This window comes from Orbicella faveolata, unplaced genomic scaffold (assembly GCF_042242905.1).
Source record: "Orbicella faveolata isolate gen_17 unplaced genomic scaffold, um_ofav_v1 contig_1, whole genome shotgun sequence".
NCBI classification, from domain to species: domain Eukaryota; kingdom Metazoa; phylum Cnidaria; class Anthozoa; order Scleractinia; family Merulinidae; genus Orbicella; species Orbicella faveolata.
Genome location: NW_028301536.1, coordinates 31,439,226 through 31,465,026, shown reverse-complemented (window position 1 = coordinate 31,465,026; position 25,801 = coordinate 31,439,226). Strand labels below are relative to the sequence as shown.

Here is a 25,801-nt window from a genome sequence, read left to right as displayed (position 1 = left end):
CGCGAATGGCAGAATTAAGATGCGCAGTCTATTCTTGCGCTTTCTATCTTGCATCGTTGCAGTGTTCGAAGATGAGAGACAGTTTTCTGCTGTGTATATTGCTATTTTTGACGCTTCTTTTATCGTTCCTGTTTTCCTTTATAAACGTTTCTTTGTATAAACTTAGTCTTTTCGGTATTAGGCAGCTCTCTACTAAGATGCTCTGTTTTCCATGTGCTTTCTTCGATCGATGGAAGTAAGAATGAAAGCTATCGGGAATACCAGGATAATCAGTCCTGAATATCCAGCAAATCACTCTTGTGGAACTCATCTAATACTAACAGAAGTCACTTGGAAAATTACAGGGACGAATAAGTTAGTGTAGGTCAAAGGCGCTCGCCGTGATAGAGAACCAAGTCAGTTCAAAATTTTATCGTTAGCTTAACGTAAGTGTTAAAGCTCTCAAAACGAGAAGTGTAGAAGCCGGGTGAATCCAGTTGTAACCAGTCGTGAAAAAGGTTCAACGTTACGCTGTGCTATTGGTGATGTCTAACTGTGTCAATTGCCACAACAGCAAGGAAAATTTTGGCTGGTTAAAAACAAGGCTTAAAAAATGGATTTTGTTTATTTTAAAAAAAATCCAGTCGTTAGATTTTTCTCATTAATTGCCCACTACGAATTGACATTAAATCCCTTCTGTCAAGTCTGTTGTAATAAAATTTTGACAATTGGCCGTTTTTATGCTAGAGACGTTAATGTCGTCTCGGACGTTAAAGCTGTCTCGAGACGACTTTAACGTCTAGTATAAAAACGGAAAATAAGGAAGACGCTTTTAACGTCTGTCTACGTTAACGTATTAACTTCTTTTAAGAGCGTCTAAACGACGCTCTTATCAGTCGCCTTTAACGTTTGAGACGTTCAACCTGTGAAGTATAAAAACGTGACGCCCTTAACTGCCTGCCATGTATCAGCTAGGAGATTTGTTCGTATATTGGCGCGCTAAAGGTTGCCTTTTTCCAGTGTCCCGAGCATAGAACCCAGTCTTTTTTTATGAAAAAAAGATCTACATTTTTTGTTAGCCATGTACTTAAATGCGTCTCGTTTTTATACTAGACGCCTTTAACGTCCTAGACGGTCCCGGGTAGACGGTAAACGTGTCTAGACAACCTAAACGTCTCTAGCATAAAAACGGCCAATGCTATTTTAAAATTCTGTAGAGAAGCTTCTGGAAATTCCGGGAGTACTTGTATAAGAACGTGAGTATTGTCCGTAAGAGAGCAACGAAAAATGTAAATAGTGCTGCTGAGTGCTGTAATCCGAGAAGTTAAATAAACCAGTTAAAAGGCTAGACTTGCATCGTAATAAGTTATAGAGCTTGGTGAAATTTGTTTTATTGCAAAATAACTGATTCATTCAAAGAACGTGGAAATAAATGAGGTTTCAAAGTCCGATCTCTTAGTGTGAACATAAATGTTTACATGTTTTTAATGCTCGAGTATTCAATACTGGGAGAATTTTGCCAATCACTACAAAAAAAGCAGAATTCAGCGAAAGCGAAAGTTGACAGTATACTTGTTAAACGGGCAAAAGAGTTGTACTTAGGTATTCAACAATCATCTTACAACGAATCGCACATGTAGATTTTGTCTTGAGCATTTCCTTAGCTCCAATAAAGTGATAGGTTACTTCGTTAATTAAGAGTCTTCAAACTGCTTTAATGTGGAAAAAGAGGTATACAGCTATGTAAGAGCCGAGAAGCATGTCAAATGTGGAAGATTTAGTTTTCACTTATCGTTCAGCGGAATCCTTACATCGGGATGAGTAAAGTTCAAACCTCTCTCGGCTAAAAAAGGAATAAATAAAGAGGGAAATTAAAGAGACTAGCAAAGGGAAGGAAGATAAAAAGTAGGGCACGAGGGGAAAAAAAGAGATGTTAATTTACCAAATGAACAACAATTGTTTCCTCTATAGCTGATTACAAATCGTCTGCAATTACCGCGTCGCAATTTTTTTTTTTTATATTTGCGATTTTTTAATTTGTATATATGGGCAGGAAATGTCAGACGAGTCACAGGGTTTGAATCATCTTGTTTTGCCGCCTTTTTTAACACAAAATCCCTGTACATAAATAATGACCAAACAATCTTATTTCTCTGCTATTTTAATCATAGTGTAGCTTGAACAGTTGTTACAAACTTTTATTTGTAAAGAAACGAGAAAAACAGGCAGAGAGTTCTTAAAACTTCAGTGGTCTGATTTTCATCTCGGCTCTCTTGGCGGAGTAGTTATGTCCTTTCCAGTGAAGCCAGTTGACGCCATCAGCATTTGATGAGTGTTTTCCGTGATGATACAGACCGTTGAGGTTGGAGTGATGACAGACATTGTACCACCAGGCTCCTTTATACCTCACAGCACAGTTACTGCTCCAGCTGTCATTATCCTGATCTTTGGTGGAAAAGGATTGACCACGTTGCCAAGAAAGAGAATCACCAGCAGTTCCTGAAAACAAAACATGAGACTTTCAACTCATTAACACTAATATATAAACGTTCAAATATTTTTTTTTAAAGAAGTGATGACAGAACATCCTGAAGAACTCTACTGAGAGTTCACTTATGAATCAGACAATAGGCTGCCTCATGTTTACCTCACAGAGCTATTTTGACCTTACCAAAATGAGCAAGCATTCAAAGATAAGATAAGATAACTAAGATAGCTTCTATCAAATCAAGCAGGAATTAACAGCACACTGAAATAAAACTACTAAAACATATAAACGTAAGAAAAAATAAAATAAATAAATTTACCTGAGTATGATCCAAGACTTAGTTTGTACTTAGTCTTCTCGCTCGTAACTGCAAACATGTCGTACTCGGCGTAAGCAGTTTTGCCTGTCGTGTCTTCCAGATCTACTCGAAGTCTGTTCTTTGTGTTCGTCAAGCGGTGTACCTTGTCCAGTCCCAGCCAAAACTCGCCCTTCAGGTTACCGAAGCCATTCTTGTAGTCGACCCAGCCGCGGTAGAAATTAACGGAGCCATCCAGTCTCTTCTGGAACAGTGTCCACCCCCCACCGGCTGTTGTTTGGCCACAGAACACATCAAAGGCACCTGAACCATCAGGGTCGATTGTATAAACACCGCTGATTGTTTGACCGGATTTGTACAGCTCAGCACAGTTCTTGCCTATTGAGGAAAAAAACGATCAAATTTTGTTATTATCAAAACATGATTGAAGTGAGTGGTTATAACAGCCAGCCGATACAGTGGAAAAAGTTTCTGCGGTGTTGCGCGGGGGGTGGGATGGTAGGAGGAGGAAGATCGAGCTATTTGTGGAAAAACTCATCTTTATGTGGGACACGATTGTATCGGTAAGGGAAGATGAAATTTTCAGCGGAAATGAATGGATCTTTACTCACCTTTTACAACAGCGGTTTTGATGATGTTGATGTCATCTTGCAATTGAGTGAATTGCTTCTTCATCTGTTGAAGTATATTTTCAGTTTTGTTGTTCGGCGCTGTGAATATTGAATAAAGAAATTAGTTTGGTTTGCATGGCTAACTGTTGACAAAAAACGTAGGAGAGTTATCGTTTAAATACGAGCAAACTTACTTCCTGACTTGGTTCATGACTGAAGTGTTTTCTTGCAACTTAACCCGGAAAATGAAACATTAAATTTTACAAATGAAAAACCTTGCGATTTACAGACTTGCTAGTCATTGAGACCTCTGTATTAAATTTTTAACGGAAATAAAACAAAAGAAATCACATGGAGGCTGAGGCCCGATTTTCTAGTTTTACTCCCCTAAACCTTGGTACCATGTCAGAATTTTAAAATTAAAATCTTTACTTACTTTTAGACTTGGTCTTATTTTTCTTAAGAACGTCTTTTACTTCAGCGAGTTGTTTGTTCGTTTCCAGAAGAAGAGTTTCAATGTTCTTGTTTTGTTCTGTGCAAAAAAATACAATCTAGTCAGAACAAATTGCACAATACTATTGAACTAAATTTCTGATTTCCCATTGCAGTCAATACAGAGGAGCACAGCTGGCGCAGTTGTGAGAGCGCTCACTTCCCACCAATGAAGTTCGTGTTCGAATCCCCGGTCCCCCGTGCCTTGAATTTGTTGTTAGTTGTTGATCTTGCTCCGAGAGTTTTCTCTGGGTTCTCCTGTTCTCCACCTTTCCACTGTTAAATTCCAGAAATTCCACAATCTGGGTATTGCCGCGACGAATAGCCGTTCCGTGGATATGGCACTGCTAATTCTCAATTGCATTTATATTTTACAATTACTTGACTTACAACAGGACCGGCAGATCTTGAATTTCTAAAGGCAATTTAAAGGAAATGCTTTGAAATGTTGTACCACAAAAATAGTAACATTTAAACTCACAATAGGGATAAACAGATCTGTACGTACCATTTAATAACGTGGAGTTTGCTTTGAGGATGTTGATGTCATCTTGCACTTGATTAAGGTGTTTCTTCATTTGTTGAAGGTTAGCTTCACACGTTTTGTTTGGCTCTGTAGGTAATGAAGTTCATTCATAATCTAAGCAAAGTGGATTATATGGAAAAACGACCATGATATTATTCTGTTATTGAATTCAGTTATAAAATTCAAGCGCTCCGCATGCTTACCCACTGAGGAGACCTTCTTCGGCGAAACATCGTCAGACCTGTACTTACCTTTCTCCGAAGTCTTGTTGCCTTTGAGGATGTTGATGTCATCTTCAACGCGAGAAAGTTGTGTCTTCATTTCTTGAAGGAAAGTTTCAATCTTCTTGTTTGGCCCTGCATAGAAGCTGTTGTAGACGTTATTACAATGCTTTGCAGCTGAAGAACTGACTGGGGTGCTATTAGCGTTATTGCCTGGCTTAGCTAAAGCTTGGCTCGCCCCAAACAACACCAAGAACAGCAAACTGTAACGAAAACCCGAGGAAACACAAGTCATTGTGCGAATTTGAACAAAGTCCAACTTAACCGTAGTTAACTATATTGCGGACTGGTGAAAAAGCGGATGTGACTCATCTTTAGTACTGACAAGGTACTTGCGTCACCAAGTTCGATGCGAGACATTTTTCATGTTTTTCGAATTGAAAGTAGTGTTGATCATTGTTTTGCTCTATGCTCACTGCTCGGTGAAAAGAATATGCAGCCTTAAGGTAGAGCGTTTCCAAATGGCAAAAAAAAAAAAAACTTTTTAAGGAGTAATAATCTAGCCGAAACTGATGAAACGTTATTTATAATCTCCATCATCACTTAACTTTTACTTTGCAGTATTGTGAACCTCAAGGTAATATTTTTACGAAAGCAATTTGTGTCTTAATATACACAATTATCACTGGGTATTTATTAAAAGAGTACGTTCAGTTGATTTTTTCAATAAACGCGACTTTGTAACCTGATTTCATCTTTGGCACTCATTCTGGAACATTGGTCGTCTTGATCACGACAGCGGTTTGGATGAATTTTTTTTACTGAGATGTTCTTAGTTAATTTCCCTGTAAAAGGCTGCTTACTATTTTGAATTTCGATCTCGTTAAAGATTTAAGATTTTGTTTAGTTAAGGATATGGTAAGTTTCTATAATAACATCACCTTACAATCAGGGCCGCCATCTCTTCAGTACTGTATTTAAAGCTTCGTACTGACTAAGACTAACCTCTTTTCCCTTCTCCTCTCCGCTGAAAAAAAGGAGCCTCTGCTCGAAGGGGCAAAGCAAATGTAATCCTCCCCGCTTCCTGCACGCACAGATCTGTATCAATGTAAAAATCTGTGTAAGCGACTTCAACGACATATTCGGAAACTAACGGTTTTCTCATATTAATCTATGGATTAACGGCTGCTACTGTTTACATCAAAGAGACCTGAGGAATCAAAAGTCCTTTTCCCCGGTTCCTCCGATAATTTGCAATTTCATCAAAGAAAAACGCAAAACAATACCTCAATATTTCCAGATTTGCTGCTGTAAAAGCTTCCTTCTTCTCCGCTATACTGTCTAATGTTTAAAATTGTTTTTATTTGTCGTCTTCGCCGGAAACAAAAAATTCTAGAAACAGTTCAAAAAGATATGATACTGAATTAACGCGAGACTCAAAAGATTTCCTTCAATCTGAGAACATTAGAATTAACAAATAATTTCAAGCTAGGAAAATTGCAAATATTGCAGAGTTATAAGTTAATCAAGTTTAAGTATGCGTAGCCGTTAAGACATGAAATAACGCCTCAGGCAAAATGAGAGTATTGTAATACTGCGCAAAAGGCATAAAAACGGCTTCACTCCACAAACGAATTGCTGTTATTTTTAAAACGTTCATTTAGTTTTAAGTGAAGCACAGTTATATTTTAGATAGCACAAAAAGTTTAACTTAAAGAACAAGTCTTAGAACACAGTCACGCTATCCGACTTGTCGCCTTTTCGTGTTTGCAACATTAAATCATCTAAACAAGGCCAGTGAAAAATTGTTTATGTTTTAGAAATGCAAATTCAATCACGCACGCCGATGTTTTTGCTTTTTATGATCACGGAGTTGTCGGAAACAAAATTATAATTTTTGCGATAGATACTCTAACTGGGTTTACATAAACATCACTTACGAAAGAAAAAGAAGTAACATTTGTGCTCAATATAGAATTATGAGCCAAAAAGGTTTTGGAGTTGCAGTATCTGATGATTAAATTTCTGCAAGTATAAATTTTAGACTTAGCTTGTATTGTTCAGAACGCAGGTCGGAGACGTGGATAATTTGAATCACTGTCACTTCTTACCCGTCATGTCTGGAGTAAAATGGTCCACTGCAGGTTGACATGCACTGACGATGTCATATTTTGAGCTTTAATATAAAAACCAAGAGTACTTTTGAACCTACAATATTTGGATCTCAAAAATTGAAAAATTCAACAGTGAAAGAAGTGTTAAACCGGTTTCCTTCAGTAAAAGGTTTTCAAACTAACGTATACTGGCTACGTTGATTTAGATATAGAATGTTGTTTGTTCATGCACATGATTGAAACTAACCGTACCTTTAGTCACGCGTTCCGATTCATTCACCATACAGCAGTTACTTGTCAAAAGCGGTTTATGCCAGTTTTAGTGGTAAGATATAATTTGTGAACACTGGCGAACACTTTTCCAAACCTGTACGGTGACATAGAGGCCCCTCAAATGTACAGTGTCAGATTCCATCTCTCTACTGAGATTCTTGCCTTCATAATGATAAGATTTTCGTTCAACGACTCTAATAAACCTTCACGCGAGAAAACTTCCATACGGGCGGCGTTTATACCGTTGCTAGAAAAAGGAGACCGGCAGATGTTTAACATTTTCATGCAAATTTCTGTCTTTGTCTTGGCACACACAAACGTGTTTTGAATATTTTTTGCTTTATTTTTTGTTCTCTTGACCTTTAATGGTCAAATGACATCACCAAATATAGCATGACTAATAAAATGAACAGTTTTAGAGCAGATCACATCTGGTTTTGTCAAAACAAACTTTACTTGCTGTTGCTAAATCTTTCACAGCATGGAACTTTAACAGGTGTAGTTGCCTAATGGTTAGGGCGTGAGTGGTCTGGGCTCCAGTGTCGGCCAGCTTAATTACAGCCGGTACTTCTCTTCATCCGGGAGTAGAAATGAGTAGTCGTAATAATTTTTTCTTAAACACGCTGATACACTTAAGCAAAGGCTGCTTTTGAAGTGACTGTGTCTAAAACTAACCTACAGATACCAGAAAAGGTAAAATAATGTACGAAATATACATCAACAATATTAAAAACACTGAAAAGAAACAAAATCAGTAAAGAAAACAATAGCTGCTTAAGGCAATCTTAAAGGATCAGAGAGAGAGAAAGTGCTTAAATTCATCGGGTTGTTCATTCCACTACTTTGCTTTCACCCCCCCCCCCCTCCGCCACGCCCTGTCACCCTCCCTTGCCAACAAATTGTTGTGGCGACCTGCCAAAGTGCATCGGGGGATAGGAGAAAGGAGTTTGGGTCTAGCGTATGATGGGCTGGTATCTCATCCAGGGAGAGAAGCATTTTATATATCTTCATGCTACATAAACTGGGATGAACTGACAAGGGTGGTGTTAGTCACTTTGTCTGTGCAGACTTAAGCCTGCGTAGCATGTCGTTAAAAGGCGGAGAGGGAGGCAAAGCGCGGATGGAGGGAGTGGGGCTTGGATAAAGGAAGAACGCCTGCAATAAGATCCCCTTTCTGTTTATTTCTGCGTTCGCTGGCGAACACAAAATTCCCATTGGCTAATACTCACTGAGTAACTTATTATTTGTTAGTTGCATAATCTCGTCAAAAACAACCAATAATGGTCGCGGACGAAGATGTATTAGCGGGAACTTTGAAAGATTCAACTCTCGCTAGGGTGAGCAAATTTACATTATAAACGAGCAAGAGTTGGTCGTGACGACAGGTCTTTTAGCTGGAAGGGCTGTTTCTGACAGTTGTGCCTGCAAGGATACTGGAAAAATCTAATTTGTCAAATGTTGGTTCTTGCCAATATTCGGATATTTGTGGAAAAGACTATTCCTAAGCTACAGTTCTACAGTATAAGGAAAATCTAAGTAAGTGACAAAATCTTCGATGTGTATGGGTGGGTGGGTGTGTAGTTGACATCTCTATTTAACCCTCAATGCCCATCTCTATTGTTATACAGTGCATATGTGCAGTAGCTTTCAACCTTTTTGAATCTTTTAATGATTGGTAAAGAACATTTGTGTTAGTGCCACAACTCGATAGTACTTGATTTAGCCACCTTAGTATTCGACAATTACCTTACAACGACTCGCACTTGTAGATTTTTGTTGAACTTTTATTTGCTCCAATAAAGTGGTAGGCCTTAACTTGCAAACGTTTTAGTTTTTTGCTAACTTTCAGAAACGAATAAAGAGGGAAAATAAAAGAGAATAGCAAAGGGAAGAAAAGAGGAAAACCTGGCCACGGAGGAAAAGAGAAATATTAATTTCCCACAAGAGCAATAGATTTTGACCTCAATACTGAGCTGATCAATTTATTTGCGTTTGGAAATTTGTATGTAGGAGAAGGAAACATCCGAAGAGTCAAAGCCTAAGAGTTTTTATTTTCCAGTTCTCCCTCTTGTTTGTCAGTAAAATTCCTGTACATAAATAATGACCAAACAATCTTATTTCTCTGCTATTTTAATCATAGTGTAGGTTGAACAGTTGTTACAAACTTTTATTTGCAAAGAAACGCGAAAAATAGGCAGAGAGTTCTTAAAACTTCAGTGGTCTGATTTTCATCTCAGCTCTCTTGGCGGAGTAGTAATGTCCTTTCCATTGATACCAGTTGACACCATCAGCGTATGATGAGTGCGCGCCATGATGATAGACACCGTTCAGGTTGGAATGATGACAGCCAGTGTACCACCAATCTCATTTATACTGCACAGCACAGTTACTGCAGTAGCTGTCATTATCCTGATCTCTAGTGGTAAAGGGGTAACCACGATGAACAGAAAGAGAATCACCAGCAGTTCCTGAAAACAAAACATTAGACTCTCACCTCACTAACACTAATATATAAACGTTTAAATATTTTTTTAAGAAGTGTGACAGAACATCCTGAAGAACTCTTCCAAGAGTTCACTTATGACTATAGGCTGCCTTCTTTAACACTTTAAGAAACTGTCGGAACACGAGCCACATGTTTAACTCACAGCGCTATTTTGACCTTACCAAAATAAGCAAGCATTCCAATTTAATGCCTTTGTTTCCACTGAAACTAAGATAGCTTCTATCAAATCAAGCAGGAATTAACAACACACTGAAATAAAACTACTAAAACATATAAACGTAAGACATGATAAAATAAGTAAATTTACCTGAGTAAGTTCCAAGGCTCAGTTTGTACTTAGTCCTCTCGCTCGCAACAGCAAACATGTCGTACTCGGCGTAAGCAGTTTTGCCTGTCGTGTCTTCCAGATCTACTCGAAGTCTGTTCTTTGTGTTCGTCAAGCGGTGTATCTTGTCCAGTCCCAGCCAAAACTCGCCCTTCAGGTTACCGAAGCCATTCTTGTAGTCGGCCCAGCCGCGGTAGAAATTAACGGAGCCATCCAGTCTCTTCTAGAACGCTGTCCATCTCCCACCGGCTGTTGTTTGGTCACAGAAGGCACCTGAACCATCAGGGTCGATTGTATAAACACCGCTGATTGTTTGACCGGATTTGTACAACTCAGCACAGTCTTTCCTAACTGTTGACCAAAAAACGTAGGAGATTTATCATTTAAAAACAAACAAACTTCGATTGTATAAACACCGCTAGTTCTTTGACCGGATTTGTACAGCTAAGCACAGTTCTTGCCTATTAAGGAAAAAATGATTAAATTTATTATCATGAAAACATGAATGAAGTGAGTGGTTATAACAGCGAGCCAATACAGTGGGTAAAGCTGCTGAGGTGTTGCGCGGGGGGGGGGGGGGGGAGGGAAGGGGGTGGGGTGGTAGGAGGAGGAAGATGGAGCTATGTGCGGAAAAGCTCATCTGTACGTGGGATACGATTGTATCGATAAGAGAAGATGAAATTTGCAACAGAAATGAATGGATCTTTACTCACCTTTTAACACAGCAGTTTTGATGATATTCATGTCATCTTGCAATTGAGTGAATTGTTTCTTCATTTGTTGAAGGAGAGTTTCAGTCTTGTTGTTTCAGTCTTTATCTTCCAAGTCATGTGATCTTGATCCTCTTCCTGGCTATGTCACAAGAAATGCTTTGAGCACACTGCTTCCATTTATCACCAAGATTATAAATACTTCGTTGCAATCTGGCCAAATACCCTCTCAATTAAAAGTTGCTAAGCTACGTCCTCTTCTTAAGAAGCCTTCTCTGGATCACACGCAGTTTTCAAATTATCGCCGTGTTTCGAATCTTACTTTTCTCAGCAAAGCAATTGAGAAGTTGGTTGCTAACCAACTGATCTCCTATGTTAACAACAACAACCTGAATGAGCCATTACAGTCTGCCTACAAACAGTATCATAGCACAGAAACGGCTCTCATTCGCGTGCATAATGACATCCTCACAGCAATTGATAAACGTAGAACGGTAATTTTATTACTTTTGGACCTCTCTGCTGCTTTCGATACTGTTGACCATGATATTCTCCTCTTCCGTCTACAACAGCGCTTTGGAGTTACTGGCAAGCCGTTACTATGGTTTAAATCTTATCTGTCCAATCGCATGCAGTATGTCTCTGTTGATGGTGCAGCTTCCTCAGATCATGCTCTTCAATGTGGTGTTCCACAAGGATCAGTGTTGGGACCCATTTTGTACGTTCTTTACACTTCACCCCTTTCAGACATTGTAAAAAAATTCAACTTGAGTTATCATTTTTATGCTGACGATTCACAACTTTATCTGTCCTTTCAGCCAACTATACCCAGTGATAAGGATTTAGCGGTGTCCAACATCGAGCGCTGTGTACGTGAGATTGATCACTGGATGTTGATTAATCGTCTTAAACTTAACAAGGATAAGACTGAACTTCTAGTGATCTCCGCAAAACATCTACCGAGACCAACCCTTCAAGAAATCTCTGTCGTCGATGAAACCATCTGCTCGTCACAGAAAGCAAGAAACATCGGTGTCATTTTTGACCATCATTTTCGTTTTAATGAACATATTGCAAGTATTTGCAAATCATCTTTTTATCATCTCCGTAATATCAGCAATATAAGGAAGTACCTGTCATCGACCACCACTGAAATACTTGTTCATGCGTTTGTTTCTTCAAAATTGGATAACTGTAATTCTCTACTCTATGGCTTACCAAACTGTCTTTTAAAAAAGTTACAGCACGTCCAGAATGCCGCTGCTCGTCTCATCACCCTCTCTAGAAAACACGAACACATCACACCTATTTTGTTTAATCTCCACTGGCTTCCTGTTAACTATCGTATCATCTTTAAAATTCTACTCATCACGTACAAGGCCCTAAACGATCTGGCACCTTCATACGTTCGTGATCTTCTCACTCCTTACACTCCGTCTCGTCAGCTACGTTCATCTTCTAAAGAACTTCTATCCATTCCGCACTTCAATTTGAAAACATATGGCGCAAGATCTTTCTCTGTAGCAGCTCCTACACTTTGGAACACTCTTCCGTCTGACATCAAGAACAGCTCCTCAGTGTCCCTTTTTAAACATAAACTAAAAACGTTCCTTTTTAAGAAAGCATTTTTATAACTTTTTAGCGACATTTTTTTATTTTTACTTTATTTGTCTTAAGTGTTTTTAATATTTCTAACTGTAAAGCGCTTTTGAACTTTTAGGATATTGGCGCTATATAAATATTTTATTATTATTATTATTATTATTGTTGTTCGGCGCTGTGAATATTGAATAAAGAAATTAGTGTGGTTTGCATGGCAAACTATCATCATTTCCAACTTGAATGATAGCAAATAAATACAACAAAATTTAGATACAACCCTATGCTGACCTGTTGTAAAAATACCTCGAGAACGTTTGAAATCAATCCCAGGCTGGCAATGATTTTATCACAATAATATGTCTAATATCTGTACTTACTTTTCACAGGCGTCTTCTTTCCTTTGAGGATGTTGATGTCATTTTGCATTTGATTGAGTTGTTTCTTTAGTTCTTCAAGGACACCTTCAATCTTCCTATTTGGCTCTGTCGTTTATTAATCAAAGAGAACTAGATTTGAATGGAAGACTATTGCAGTTTTAGAATTTTCTTGTTCTGTATATTGGAACCTCACTTGGTAAATCCTTTAGAAAGGTAGTTTTGACAATTAAACCTACTACTCGCTAAATCAATCACATGCACTCCGATAGAGGAAACAGTACCAAAACAGATCTATATATACGTACTTTTCACACAAGTGCTGTTCTCTTTGATGATGTTGATGACATCTTTAACGTGAGTAAGTTGTTTCTTCACCTCTTTAAGGATAGTTTCCATCTCTTTAGTTATTTCTGTGAATATAATAAGATTGAAAAAACTCATCAGATATGATTGAATCTAAAACTATTGTCATATACATCTTGAGTGATGGAAAATAAAGACAACAAAGTCAGGGAAGAATTTCCATCATGGCATCCTTTGCAAAAGCTCGCCACGGGCCTTCTGAAAGTATTCCAGTCTAAAAAATGCACCCGGGGAGAAAAACAGATCACAGGTAGGGTAGAAATAAAAATTCAGAGAACAACAAACCTATCAACGATGTTTTTGTCAGTACCGTAGTAGACCTGCCAACTCTGCCGGTTTTCTCGAGAGTCTCCAAGTTTGTCATCAAATCTCCTGGTCTCCCGGTTAGAGCACCAAATCTCCCCAGAACTACTTACTGTGGCTCGTTTTCATTTTTTTTCATTAATTTTGTTATTTGTGAGACTTCAAAAAGGAAAATAAAACAAGAAGGGAATTTGTTGCTCTTATTTGAGCTGCTCTCGGTCGGAAGAAGTAAAACAGAACAATCAAATTGATATATATTTAAGGAGTATCCTAACTGGTCAGAAATCAACCAATCAAATTGCACAATACATGGTACAAAATCGGCAAGATTTCTAGCCGTCTCCAGGTTTTTGTACTCTGGGGGTTGGCAGGTATGCGTACGTAGTACCTGTTTTTATTTCCTCTCAAAACAAACGCCGAAAGCTCACAGTTCACAACGGGCTCAAGCTCAAAAGGCACACATCGACCGCACGACCTCGGTCAATGAACAAAGTCACAACAACTTGAATAAAACTCTTCGCTTCCATCAAAGGCATACGTGTATGAATGTATACGTGAGTGAGGTTTTCTGAAAATTACAAAAAGGTATTAAGTTCCAAATGCTCCTTTGAATAGCAAAGGCGAAATGTTAACTTACCGAACTGTTTGCTTCGAGCTAAACGAACGGCACAATAACAACTTTTGACAAACTCCTGCGATTCAAAACACTCGCTTACTTGAACGCATGGCGACTAAAGTCCAATGGTCACATCACATGACCGACAAAATATCTCCCAAGTGGAGTCGGGAGTGACAGTTTTGTTCCCTTTTAGGATGTTGATGCCATGTTCAACGTAATTTAGTTGTTTCTTCATTTCATGAAGGATAGTCTCCATGGTCTTGTGTTGCTCTGAAGATAATAAAATTTATAATCTTAAGCGAGTGCATAGGAAACTATTTCTATTTTACACTGAATAGAACTGCCTAGAAAGCAACTCCAGTTTATTTCTGAATCTTTTTAGAAAGCCAATTATCCAACAATTCTCTAAATTAGTCTCTTCAATCCAAACACAAGAAAAGAAATCATAAACACGCAAAAAGAGATTCCTTCTAACCTTTCTCCATCCTCTTGTTCCTTTTGAGGGTTTTGATCTCAACTTCAAGGTGAGCTCTTTGTTCCTTCATTTCTTGAAGCAGAGTTTCAACCGTCTTGTTTGGCTCTGAAGATAATAAAATCTAAAATCTAAACAAAACTGATTGCATTGGAAATTGTAGCAGTTTTAATATTATTTCATTTTCCTACACAACTGCCCAAGAAGCAACTCCATACAGTTAATCGTTACTGAATCTTTGAGCAAGTCAGTTAGCAGAACTGAATACAACAAGTCTCTAAATCAGACACTGCGCGCAACCCAAAAACTGAGAACAAAATTCTCAAAACAATTCTCACACATTTCGTCTAACCTTTTTCAATCGTCATGTTTCCTTTGAGGATGTTGATGTCACCTTCAACGTGAGTGAGCTGTATCTTCATTTCTTGAAGCAAAGCTTCAATCTTTTTGTTTGGCTCTGCAGTATGATAAAAGTTGTTGTAGACTTTGTTACATCGCTTTGAGGCTTTTGAACTGACTAGGGTGCTGTTAGCGCTATTTCCTGGTTTAGCTAAAGCTTGGCTCGCCACAAACAACATCAAGAACATCAAAGTGGAACGAAAACCCGAGGAAACACAGGTCATTGTGCGAATTTGATGAAAGTCCAATTTAACCGTAGTTAATTGTGTCACGGACTGGTGATGAAAACGCATGTGATTTATCTTTAGTTCAATAAAAAGTTTGCGTCACTGAATTCAGCGGAAGACGTTTTTTCATGTTTTCTGGAACAATCAATGCCAAATCTTTTGTGCACTATCTGACAGTTTCATAAAGATGATGATAACTTTATCAGGTTGAAGGTTTATCAAGGTTCAGGTTCCCAAGGGAGACTTAGGAATGTAAAAGTATGTCAGGGAACTGCTGCAACAAAAAACGCAAAAATGCATGGAAAAGCAAGGAGGGAAACAATCGAAAAGCCGAGCAAACGCTCTTGCTGACAAAAGGAGAGGGCGCGATATGGATCGATAGAAACAAGACGAGAAAGTTGAAGATGTGAAATAGTAGCTGTTTGGTAAACTTCGAAATGACTAGGTTACTATTTTACATATTTTTGTTGGGTCAGCAAACATGTTGAAAATCTAGAATCTATGTTTGTCTGCCGTTTATCATCAGAATATGATTACCTTTTTCCTGCGACGGAGTTATACGACTGACCGCTAAAAGTTTTACGAAAGTGATTATGAACAACGTGAATTGCCAAATTAAATCAATATTTTATTTCGTTTCAGGAATTATACCGCAAATATTCAATTCCCGTTCGTTACTATCAAGTTCTATAAGCAAGAGCATCTAGTATTTACCATCTCAACCCAATTACTGAAATATGACAGTATTATCACTCTAAAATGCGTTCAAAGAAATCGTCATTAGGGCTGATTGAAATGTCAGTCACTTGAAGATGGATATGAAGCGGAATAAAATTGGAATAACCCATAGCAGTGGGAGTAGGCAATGAATGAATAAAATTTTTAATTTCTTACTCTTCAGAAAAAGCTGGGTTGGGCAGGCGATGGGGAACGAACATTTTATAGGGATGGCTTTTTCAGCCAATCTCATTGAACATACCTTGCATCCAACGATTGGCGGGCAACATTCCTGCATTCCAGCATTCACTTTGGTAGCTAGCTTCTGTAAATTAACTAGTTGTATATTGTTTTGATATCATACACATTTACTAAAAGTACAATTGATTACGTTTCAGAGGGGAAGGGGGGGGGGTGGGTGGGGGGAATCGGGTGGGAAATTACTCAGTGAAATGCGCTAAATGCCAGAGTCAGTTAAGTCTCTAACACGGGTGGCGGCGGTGCACTCTCTCCCACATCCAAAAAAAATTGATTTTAATTAAACTTGAAAGCTCTTGTCACTGTCCACCAAAACGTTATGTAGTCAAGTCAGATGTCATGTGATCATTTATAAGGTCGGACCCAGTCCCTTTCGAACTTTGACGGGAGTTGGTGTTTGTTGTCAATTAAGGTTCCGATTCCACGGTTATCGCTAAATGGCAGGGTCAGTTGAGGCTCCAGCAGTGGTGGCAGGGATGCACTTTCCCCATAACCAAAACAATTCTGATTTTAACCTCGGACCCAGTCCCTTTCGAACTTTGGTCAGATTATTAACTAGCTTTTAAGATTCTCTGAATTAGGGAATTTAAGAAACCACGACGTCGACGCCGAGGACATCGTCGATTGAAGAATGAACTTGTAGTTTACCTACGAAAATCGAGATGCCCTGTAGGCATTTAGTTTGTTGCTCACTGTCAAAACTATCTCGAAATTGAATATGGAACACAATGTTAAATTTGGAATGTAAATTAGAAAATTAACCTTCGTCGTTCACGTTCTCCAGACAATGCAGAATTTGGTCATTTTACGTTGTATTTTTGCAGAGGACGGCAAAGAAATGTTCCAAGAATTATAACGCACGTGCATAGTCATTGTTCTACTCATTAAGGTAATTTCCTTGAAATTGTTCTACTATCAAACTTTTCTTGAAACGTCGTGGTTTTCTTAAACTCCTTATTAACCAAGTTGGCAGGAGAGGTCGATAAGAAAACTTATATCAGTTGTCAATTATAATTAGCCTTTTAACCGAGGGATGATTTGTTAGTCAATAATAACTGTCGCTAGTCCTCCAGATCGTTGTGCACTACATAGGAAGTAAACTTCCGCAAAGCTGCGTTGTCAGAGTTGTTGCTGCCGCAGTGAGTGAGCCTGAAGCGAACGAACGAGGCAGCTCTCTGATCGGGAAAAGGTCACATTGTAGGGGCCTTTTTGCGAAACGCGAGGAATTGTGGTAGCGTAGGAATTGTGGTTATGCGCGAATGGCAGAATTAAGATGCGCAGTCTGTTCTTGTGCTTTCTCTCTTGCATCGTTACAGTGTTCGAAGATGAGAGAGAGTTTTCTGTTGTGTATATTGCTATTTTTCACGCTTCTTTTATCGTTCCTGTTTTCCCTTATAAAGGTTTCTTTGTAAACTTAGTCTTTTCGGTATTAGGCAGCTCTCTACTAAGATGCACTGTTTTCCACGTGCTTTCTTCGATCGATGAAAATAAGAATGAAAGCTATCGGGAATAACAGGATAATCAGTCCAGAATATCCAGCAAATCACTCCTGTGGAGTCTCATCTAATACTAACAGAAGTCCCTTGGAAAATTACAGAGACGAATAAGTTAGTGTAGGTCAAAGGCGCTCGCCGTGATAGAGAACCAAGTCAGTTCAACATTTTATCGTTAGCTTAACGTAAGTGTTAAAGCTCTCAAAATGAGAAGTGTAAAAACCGAGTGAAACCAGTTGTAACCACTCGTGAAAAAGTTTCAACGTTACACTGTGCTATTGGTGATGTCTAACTGTGCCAATTGCCACAACAGCAAGGAAAATTTTTATTTTTAACCAGGCATCTGTTTTATAGTTTAAAGCAGAGTTCCCTCTCATCAAGTGTTATTTGAGATCTGTTAAAGTCAATATCATTTAAAAAATCACAGATTTTAGCGGTACCGTTTATATTTTTTATCTGCGCAACTGCAGTCAACACTTTGAAAATCACACGAGGGAAGAATATACTTCATTCAAATCGTTCGCAAAAATTACGGCTTGTTGTTGTTATTTAGAATCTCGAACTGGAAATTATTCAGCCGTGACCTTAAGGTGGCCGAACATAGTTTTCAATGGCCTATGCCTAATTCACCATTACTTTTAAATTATTTATGCTTTGGCGCCCGTTTTTTGCAAGAGTCAGGGTTAACCGCAGAGGGGTTTATTCTCGCATTTTGGCTAAGGTGTGTGCTGTTGCCATGGCTACGGGGCTGGTTAAAAACAAGGCTTAAAAAATGGTTTTTGTTTATTTAAAGAAATCCAGTCGTTAGATTTTTTTCATCATTTGCCCACTACGAATTGACATTAAATCCCTTCTGTCAACACTGTTCTAATAAACTTTTGACAATTGGCCGTTTTTATGCTAGGGACATTAATGTCGTCTCGGACGTTAAAGCTATCTCGAGACGACTTTAATGTCTAGTATAAAAACGGAAAGTAAGGAAGACGCTTTTAACGTCTGTCTACTTTAACGTCTTAGCTTGTTTTAAGAGCGTCTAAACGACGCTCTTATCAGTCGTCTTTAACGTTTGAGACGTTAAACCTGTCAAGTATAAAAACGTGACGCCCTTAACTGCCTGCCATGTATCAGCTAGTAGATTTGTTCGTATATTGGTGCGCTAAAAGTTGCTTTTTTCCAGTGTTCCGAGTATAGAACCCAGTCTTTTTTTATAAAAAAAAATGTATATTTTTTGTTAGCCATGTACTTAAATGCGTCTCGTTCTTGAGTTATTTTTTTGTAAAAAAATACCTCTTAGTCGGCGCGTCGGGTATGTTGTGGGCGGGTCAATGGATGAGTGAGTGTGTGAGTGAGTGAGAGATGTATGTATGTCACACCAATCAGATTGGATCTACTATAAACAGCCAATCAAATTTCTTGTTGTAAAGGTAAATGGTATGTGAGAAGATTTGATCCCGATAGAGTTCAGAACGGCCATATTTATTCTTCTGTAAAAGAGGAGGAAGTATTCATATATTGGGTTTACTTCGACATTTCCTGTGGGTTAGGCTGAGGATTTTAGTTATGAATGAGATGAGCCTTGAGGTTTGAAACAGTTCGTGAGTTAGTAGTATGCAAATGCAACGAGATATTTTCATTTTTAGTTACAAAGGTAACTTGACACTTTTGTTTTTCACAAGGTGTTAATTCAATTAGAGGTCACGAATCGTCGCTTCTAGTTCTTAGGATATGTTTTAGAGGAGACGAGATTATTTAGATTTGAAACAGTTCTAACGTTTACAATAGTAAGTGCAGGTAACGATTGTTTTGTTCTTGTTGCATGAAAATGTAACGAGACATTTTTACTTTTTAGTTACAAAGGGTAATTTGACACTCTTGTTTTTCACAAGGGAGTAAATTCAATTAGAGCTGACGAATGATCACCACTCTTTCCCACAAGATGTTTGCTATCTTTATGCTGTGTTTAGACTTGAACGGTTTACCGAGGTACCAGAGTTTACTTACCTAGGTAAACATTTTCCGTGTGTAAACGCCAACTGATACTTTGGTAAATGCCGCAAAAGACAAAAGAAATTTAACCAAGGTAAAAGTTGTAATTACCCTGTGATCAGGCATGGTTACAGTTGGTAACCAAGGTCAAGATGACAGATATATCCGCTTGTGGCGGCGTAATATATCACTTCCCGCGGTGAGCAGATTGTGCAATTGCCGACAAAGCAAAGCGTTTCTTTTCCAGTTTTGACTAGGTTACCATGGCAGATAACGTGGAAAGATTGGATCGATCTTCTTACGGCGAACAATCCGTCACGTAAAAGAAAGCATTGTATTTTTCATTCTCAGTATTATTTACAACTTTCTCTGGACAAAGTTCGGTCCTTTGTTGTGTAATTATTGTCGATATATTTTCCCACCAGGGAGGATGCTGCATATACAACGTATCCACGTTTCTACGCATATAACCATGCATACTCTGGGTATGATAAAGCAGCTGAATTTTCGCCGCAATATTATGGAATGAGGTCCTCGCCTCTGAAAATGATGGCACCTCAATTTGCTCCTGTTCCGCTGCGGTGGGATCCCCGTCCAAGTTCGAATTTCATGACGTTGATAATGTAGCGCGCGCGACTGTTGAAAGATCAACCTGAGTTATTTGACCCGGTATAAACACTGGACGAATGTACCAAGGTTAAGCAACTTGACCTTAGTAACTGTTTACCTTGGTAAAAGCTCAAATGTAAACACAGCATTAATTACAAATGGTAACTTAACACTTTTGTCTTTTATATGGGAGTAAATACAATTAGAGCTGACAAGTTATCGGCTATTGTTTTCAGGGTATTAAACAAAAAAGAAGCTTTCATTTCTGGAAGGTTTTTACGTCTCTTCAGTAGCAGTTAAATAGTTTTATGTGATGACATTCATTTCAGTCTGATATTTTTAAAGGTAAAAATTATGAAAACTGCCCAAATGTTCTTTGAAGACTGCGTGGCACCAAGTTAAAGTGCAATTTAATTAAATCAGACTTTCAACGTGTCAGAGAGGTTTTTTTTCTCTTTCTTTCTATTTTCGGTGAAGTAGTGTTGTGTTGTGTTGTGTAAAAAGGGTAAAGTTACGACTCGTATAAAATGCAAAAAGTTCTCTTATTTAACTTGAGTATTTTTAAGCAAAAATTCCTCTTGGGGGTTGGAAGGGCTATGTGATCGGTGAGTGAGGAAGTTATGCATGTGCGCGTGTCACACCAATCAGATTGTGGGTTGTATCAAAGAACGAATCAAATTGCCTAGAAAATAAGATGGTATCTACATTAATCTGGAGACGTGTCAGATTACTGTAGTTTGTTTAGTCAAACATTTTATGGCTTACTATTTAGCTATCTCACCATGACCGATGTAACATCACATGCACATCATATATTCCTAGTTTCTTTCTTGCTGTCCATCGCAACCAAAAACACTTGTCAAATTAACCAAATCATTACTGTACTCTAAACAGCTCCATAAATGCTCCTATCTCCGACACTTCACACAAAAAAATAACTCTTGCACGCCTTGCGTGCCTATGTTTATACTAGACGGTAAACGTGTTTAGACAACTTAAACGTCTCTGAAAGTGAAGTATGATCATCGCAGTAAATTTTCCAATTTAAGCAACTGGAAAGAAGAAGCCTGAAAAAAAATCAGGGCTTCAACGGGATTCGAACCCGTGACCTCCGCGATACCGGTGCGATGCTCTACCAACTGAGCTATGAAGCCACACATTGGGAGCGAGGTCAATTAATTGAGTTCATATCTTCCCGTGAGTGAAATGATGTGAAGTATATATGAAATAATTCATATTTGAACTGCGGTAGTAGATGAAAGTGAAGTATGATCATCGCAGTAAATTTTCCAATTTAAGCAACTGGAAAGAAGAAGCCTGAAAAAAATCAGGGCTTCAACGGGATTCGAACCCGTGACCGATGATCATACTTCACTTTCATCTACTACCGCAGTTCAAATATGAATTATTTCATATATACTTCACATCATTTCACTCACGGGAAGATATGAACTCAATTAATTGACCTCGCTCCCAATGTGTGGCTTCATAGCTCAGTTGGTAGAGCATCGCACCGGTATCGCGGAGGTCACGGGTTCGAATCCCGTTGAAGCCCTGATTTTTTTCAGGCTTCTTCTTTCCAGTTGCTTAAATTGGAAAATTTACTGCGATGATCATACTTCACTTTCATCTACCACCGCAGTTCAAATATGAATTATTTCATATATACTTCACATTAAACGTCTCTAGCATAAAAACGGCCAGTGCTATTTAATTCTTTAGAGAAGTTTCTGGAAATTCCGGGCGTACTTGTATTTGTTCAGTATACAAGCAGCTCGTCCGCAAAGAAGTCTTCCCCGTCGTCGCTTGAAATATTGCAAATTGCTCTCAAAGCTCTAAGCAGTGAGTTCACAGTTGTCGAACGTGCTCGATCGAAGTTTATTTCGGTGTCTTCCGAATCGAAACCTAACTCTGACTCCAGTGACGAAAACGAAATGATTCTGAAACAAAACTTGGACGTTTTAGTCTCAAAATATATTGGAACGATTAGTTTTGTTTTCCATTTTCTCGAGCAAATACAGAGAGCTGACTGGGGTGCCATTGTGTTTGGTTCCTGGGTAGACGTCATCAGCAACCGCCGCCCCAGACTCCCTGAAACGCGGTCGTGTAACATTTCAGGTGCGACTTTGAAAGGGCATAGAAAATCGAGGATTCAACCAAATTTAAAATTTTTTTCGCCCAAATGCTTCAAATAACAAGTGGATTCGTTTTAGCGGAAAAATATTTTTGGGGTTAGGTGCGCTTTAACTTCCTAGACGGTAAACGTGTCTAGACAACTTAAACGTCTCTAGCGCCAGTGCTATTTAAGAGTCATTTTTGAGTTATTTTTTTGTAAAAAAAATACCTCTTAGTCGGCGCGTCGGGTATGTTATGGACGGGTCAATGGGTGAGTGAGTGAGTGAGTGAGTGAGTGAGTGAGAGATGTATGTATGTCACACCAATCAGATTGGATCTACTATGAACAGCCAATCCAATTTCTTGTTGTAAAGGTAAATGGTACGTGAGAAACACAAGGTATGTATAAACACAAGGACTTTGGTAATTGAAAAATAAAGAGTGACGTGTATGTTGCCGGTTTGTGATTTTTAGTCCGGTTTGGAGGGGAGTGTGACAGTTACATACGTACATTGGGTTGTTTTAGAGTGCATAATTTTCAGTGTAATGGTGGCTAGTTATGAACGAGATGAGTCATGAGTTTTGAAGCAGTTCATGAGTAGTAGGCAAATGGCACGAGATATTTTTATTTTTAATTACAAAGGGTAACTTGATACTTTTGTTTTTCACAAGGAGTTAATTCAATTAGAGGTCACGAATCGTCGGTTCTAGTTCTTAGGACATGTTTTAGAGGAGACGAGACTATTTAGATTTGAAGCAGTTCTAACGTTTACAATAGTAAGTGCAGGTAACGATTGCTTTGTTCTTATTGCATGCAAATATAACGAGATATTTTTATTTTTTAGTTACAATGGGTAATTTGACACTCTTGTTTTTCACAAGGTAGTAAATTCAATTAGAGCTGACGAATCGTCACCACTTGTTCCCACGAGATGTTTGCTATTTTTAGTTACAAATGGTAACTCGACACTTTTGTTTTTCATATGGGAGTAAATTCAATTAGAGCTTACAAGTTATCGGCTATTGTTCCCAGGATATTAAACAAAAAAGCTTTCATTTTTAGAGTGTTTTTACGTCTCTGCAGTAGCAGTTTAATATTTTTATTTGATGGGCATTTTATGACATTCTTTTCAGTCCGATATTTTTAAAGGTAAAAAGTATGAAAACTGTTCAAATGTTCTTTGAAGACTGTGTGGCACCAAGTTAAAGTGCAATTTAATTAAATCAGACTTTCAACGTGTCCGAGAGGTTTTTTCTCTTTCTTTCAATTTTCGGTGAAGTAGTGTTGTTGCGTTGTGTTGTGTAAAAAGGGTAAACTTACGACTCGTATAAAATGCGAAAAGTTCTCTTAACTTGAGTATTTTTGAGCAAAATTCCTCTTGGGGACTGGAAGGGCTCCCGAGGGGGTACTCCCAGAAAAATTGGTTGGGGGTGTGCGGCCCGCTTCCCAAAACCCTTACCCTATTTATGACCAAAATCTGCGATATTCCTTACCCTATTTATGACCTGACCAAAAATTCGAAACCCTATTTCCGACCTGACCCTCAAATCAAAACCCTGTTTCAGACCTGCGTTATAATTAGCTCCCTAGTTCAAACCAATGTTAAATTACCGTAAACATATAAATTTGTGAAGGGCTTTTGTTGATTTTCTTTTCGATAATGATGAAAAAGTGGCTTCTTCTTAAAGCATACCCATATCAAGGCTAGAGTGCAAAAACCGTACCCTATTTATGACCAAAATGACCAAAATCAGCTAAAATCGATACCCTATTTATGACCAAAACGGCTGAAAAACCATACCCTTCGGGGTCGCACAGACCTATATAGCCCATATAAGGGAGTCCCCCCCCCCGGGGGGAAGGGCTACGTGATCGGTGAGTGAGGAAGTTATGCATGTGCGCGTGTCAGACCAATCACAGTGTGGGTTGTATCAAAGAACGAATAAAATTGCCTGTTAGAAAATAAGATGCTCTCTTCATTAATCTGGAGACGTGTCAGATTACTGTAGTTTGTTCAGTCAAACATTTTATGGCTTACTATTTAGTTATCTTATCATTACCGATGTAACATCGTATGTACATCAGAAACTCCCAGTTTCTTTCTTGCTGTACATCGCAACCAAAAAACTTGTCAGATCAACCAAATCATTACTGTAAACAGTTCCATGAATGCTCCTATCTCCGAGACTTATAGTTCACAAAAAAATAACTCTTGCACGCCTTGCGTGCCTATGTTCTGAGAGTGTCGAGAATCGGAAGACAGTCACGAAAAATCGATTTTTCTTTTATTTCGCCAAAACATACCTTTGGGTTAACTTATTCAAGGAAAAATAGTTTAAAGTTCCAGCAATTTATTTTACGGCCAAAATTTAAGAAAGTTCGAAATTGGCATGTAATGGCGGTTTTCGCGGCTTAAAATGTTCAGAATTTCAGGCTTCTTTACGAAAACAGCGGGGGCGTAAAAACAATCCTATGAAAACAAAACTTGCACAAATATTATTTCATTCTTATACTTTAAAATCGTGTGATAAGTTTCTTGAAGTTTTGTTTGTAGCTTTGTAACGAAGGGTATTTGTACAGCCGCCATTTGTGTCTCTTGGCAGGGAACAAATTAAGGCCAACTTTGACTAGTATAAATGGCCTCTGGTATATATCATTTGGTCAAAATATCTACATTTTAGCAAACTTTGGTTATTGTTTTTTTCACCCGAAAAGTTATAGCTCTGGGAATTAAAATGTTCTCCGTCAGTAAAATAAAATGTTACGGCATGTAAGCGAGTTCAAATTTATGCAAATCACAAGGTTATTCTTTGGAAGTCGGCAAGTTTCTTTCACAGGTCACAAGTCACAGGTCACAGGTCACAGGTCACAGGTCGCAATCAAAACACTCAGTAAAACTCGCGATGTAATAATTACCCGAGATTCCCAAGAGGTTTATCGATGTTTCCATGCAACAAACCCTAACTAAAAATGTTTTAATAATTATAATTTTAATGAAAAAAATTTGTAGGGGTGATATATGTACGAAATGGGTTGAAATGTAGCTTTCAGACATGTAGTGTTACATATATTTTATCGTAATAAGATAATTCATTATGATAGCAAATTGAACTGTTTTACTGCTATCTTTTTTGAAATCTTTACAACGTGTATGTACTAAACAGAAGGGACTTTAAGCAAAGACAACGCGGACGGCGACGGGAACGCCATGAGATCAGGGAAAAGCCAAAAGGTCCACTGCGCATGACTGGCGGGAAACAAGTTGACGTTCTGCGTTCGGGCCCGACGTGAGTGAAGCTCATTTCGCGTTGTCTGAAAACGTGAGTTTTCGCTTTCGTTTCCTCTGCTGTGTCAACGCTAAATAACCCGTGTTACTAATTTCGAGGAACTTTAATGCTTGTCTTCTCTTGTTATGTGACATATTTCATTTTAAAGAAACGTCGAGAAATCTGAATTGAACTCAAGCCGGTCGGCGAACATGTGAGTACCGTGAAATATATTTTTGAAAGCTTATGTAAATAAAGACAACTTACACGAATTTCAATCGAAATTTTTCCTTTCAAGAAGTACTCAAATGTCAAATGGCTCATTATGGTGAAATTCTAACACATTTAAAAGGGTAGACACCATTAAAACTTGCGTAGCTGTTTCCATTTTCAGTCGTAAGATCAGTGGTTTACCTAGATCTTTATCAGTCGG

General features: G+C 38.4%; 1 protein-coding gene and 1 pseudogene across 3 annotated transcripts; both read right to left on the bottom strand.

The window, feature by feature from the left end:
* Nucleotides 1-2,124: 2,124 nt before the first annotated feature.
* LOC149118758 (ryncolin-4-like) lies at nucleotides 2,125-5,731 on the bottom strand. 2 transcript variants are annotated; one of them, XM_089276581.1, is made up of 7 exons: nucleotides 5,639-5,731; nucleotides 4,664-4,896; nucleotides 4,395-4,499; nucleotides 3,831-3,926; nucleotides 3,395-3,493; nucleotides 2,787-3,161; nucleotides 2,125-2,478 (listed from the first exon to the last, which is right to left on the bottom strand). In XM_089276581.1, exons 2-7 carry the CDS (start codon nucleotides 4,731-4,733, stop codon nucleotides 2,216-2,218), a joined length of 1,008 nt encoding a protein of 335 aa, XP_089132707.1. In that variant the 5' UTR covers nucleotides 4,734-4,896; nucleotides 5,639-5,731; the 3' UTR covers nucleotides 2,125-2,215. The 2 variants fall into 2 exon arrangements, with proteins under 2 accessions (XP_089132707.1, XP_089132706.1); XM_089276580.1 differs by lacking the exon at nucleotides 5,639-5,731 and having other exon boundaries at nucleotides 4,664-5,216.
* Nucleotides 5,732-9,136: 3,405 nt separating this feature from the next.
* LOC149118757 (microfibril-associated glycoprotein 4-like) lies at nucleotides 9,137-15,053 on the bottom strand (annotated as a pseudogene). Its single transcript, XR_016203422.1, has 3 exons — nucleotides 14,650-15,053; nucleotides 9,834-10,202; nucleotides 9,137-9,488 (listed from the first exon to the last, which is right to left on the bottom strand). The product of XR_016203422.1 is annotated as a microfibril-associated glycoprotein 4-like (transcript).
* Nucleotides 15,054-25,801: the final 10,748 nt, after the last annotated feature.

Coding starts and splice junctions, on each gene's coding strand:
- LOC149118758 (XM_089276580.1), bottom strand. CDS start 4,928: ATGACTTGTGTTTCCTCGGGTTTTCGTTACAGTTTGCTGTTCTTGGTG. Junction 3,927..4,394: donor AAACTCCACGTTATTAAATG/GTACGTACAGAT, acceptor TTTTTTGCACAG/AACAAAACAAGAACATTGAA. Junction 2,479..2,786: donor AAGTCTTGGATCATACTCAG/GTAAATTTATTT, acceptor TTTTGTTTTCAG/GAACTGCTGGTGATTCTCTT.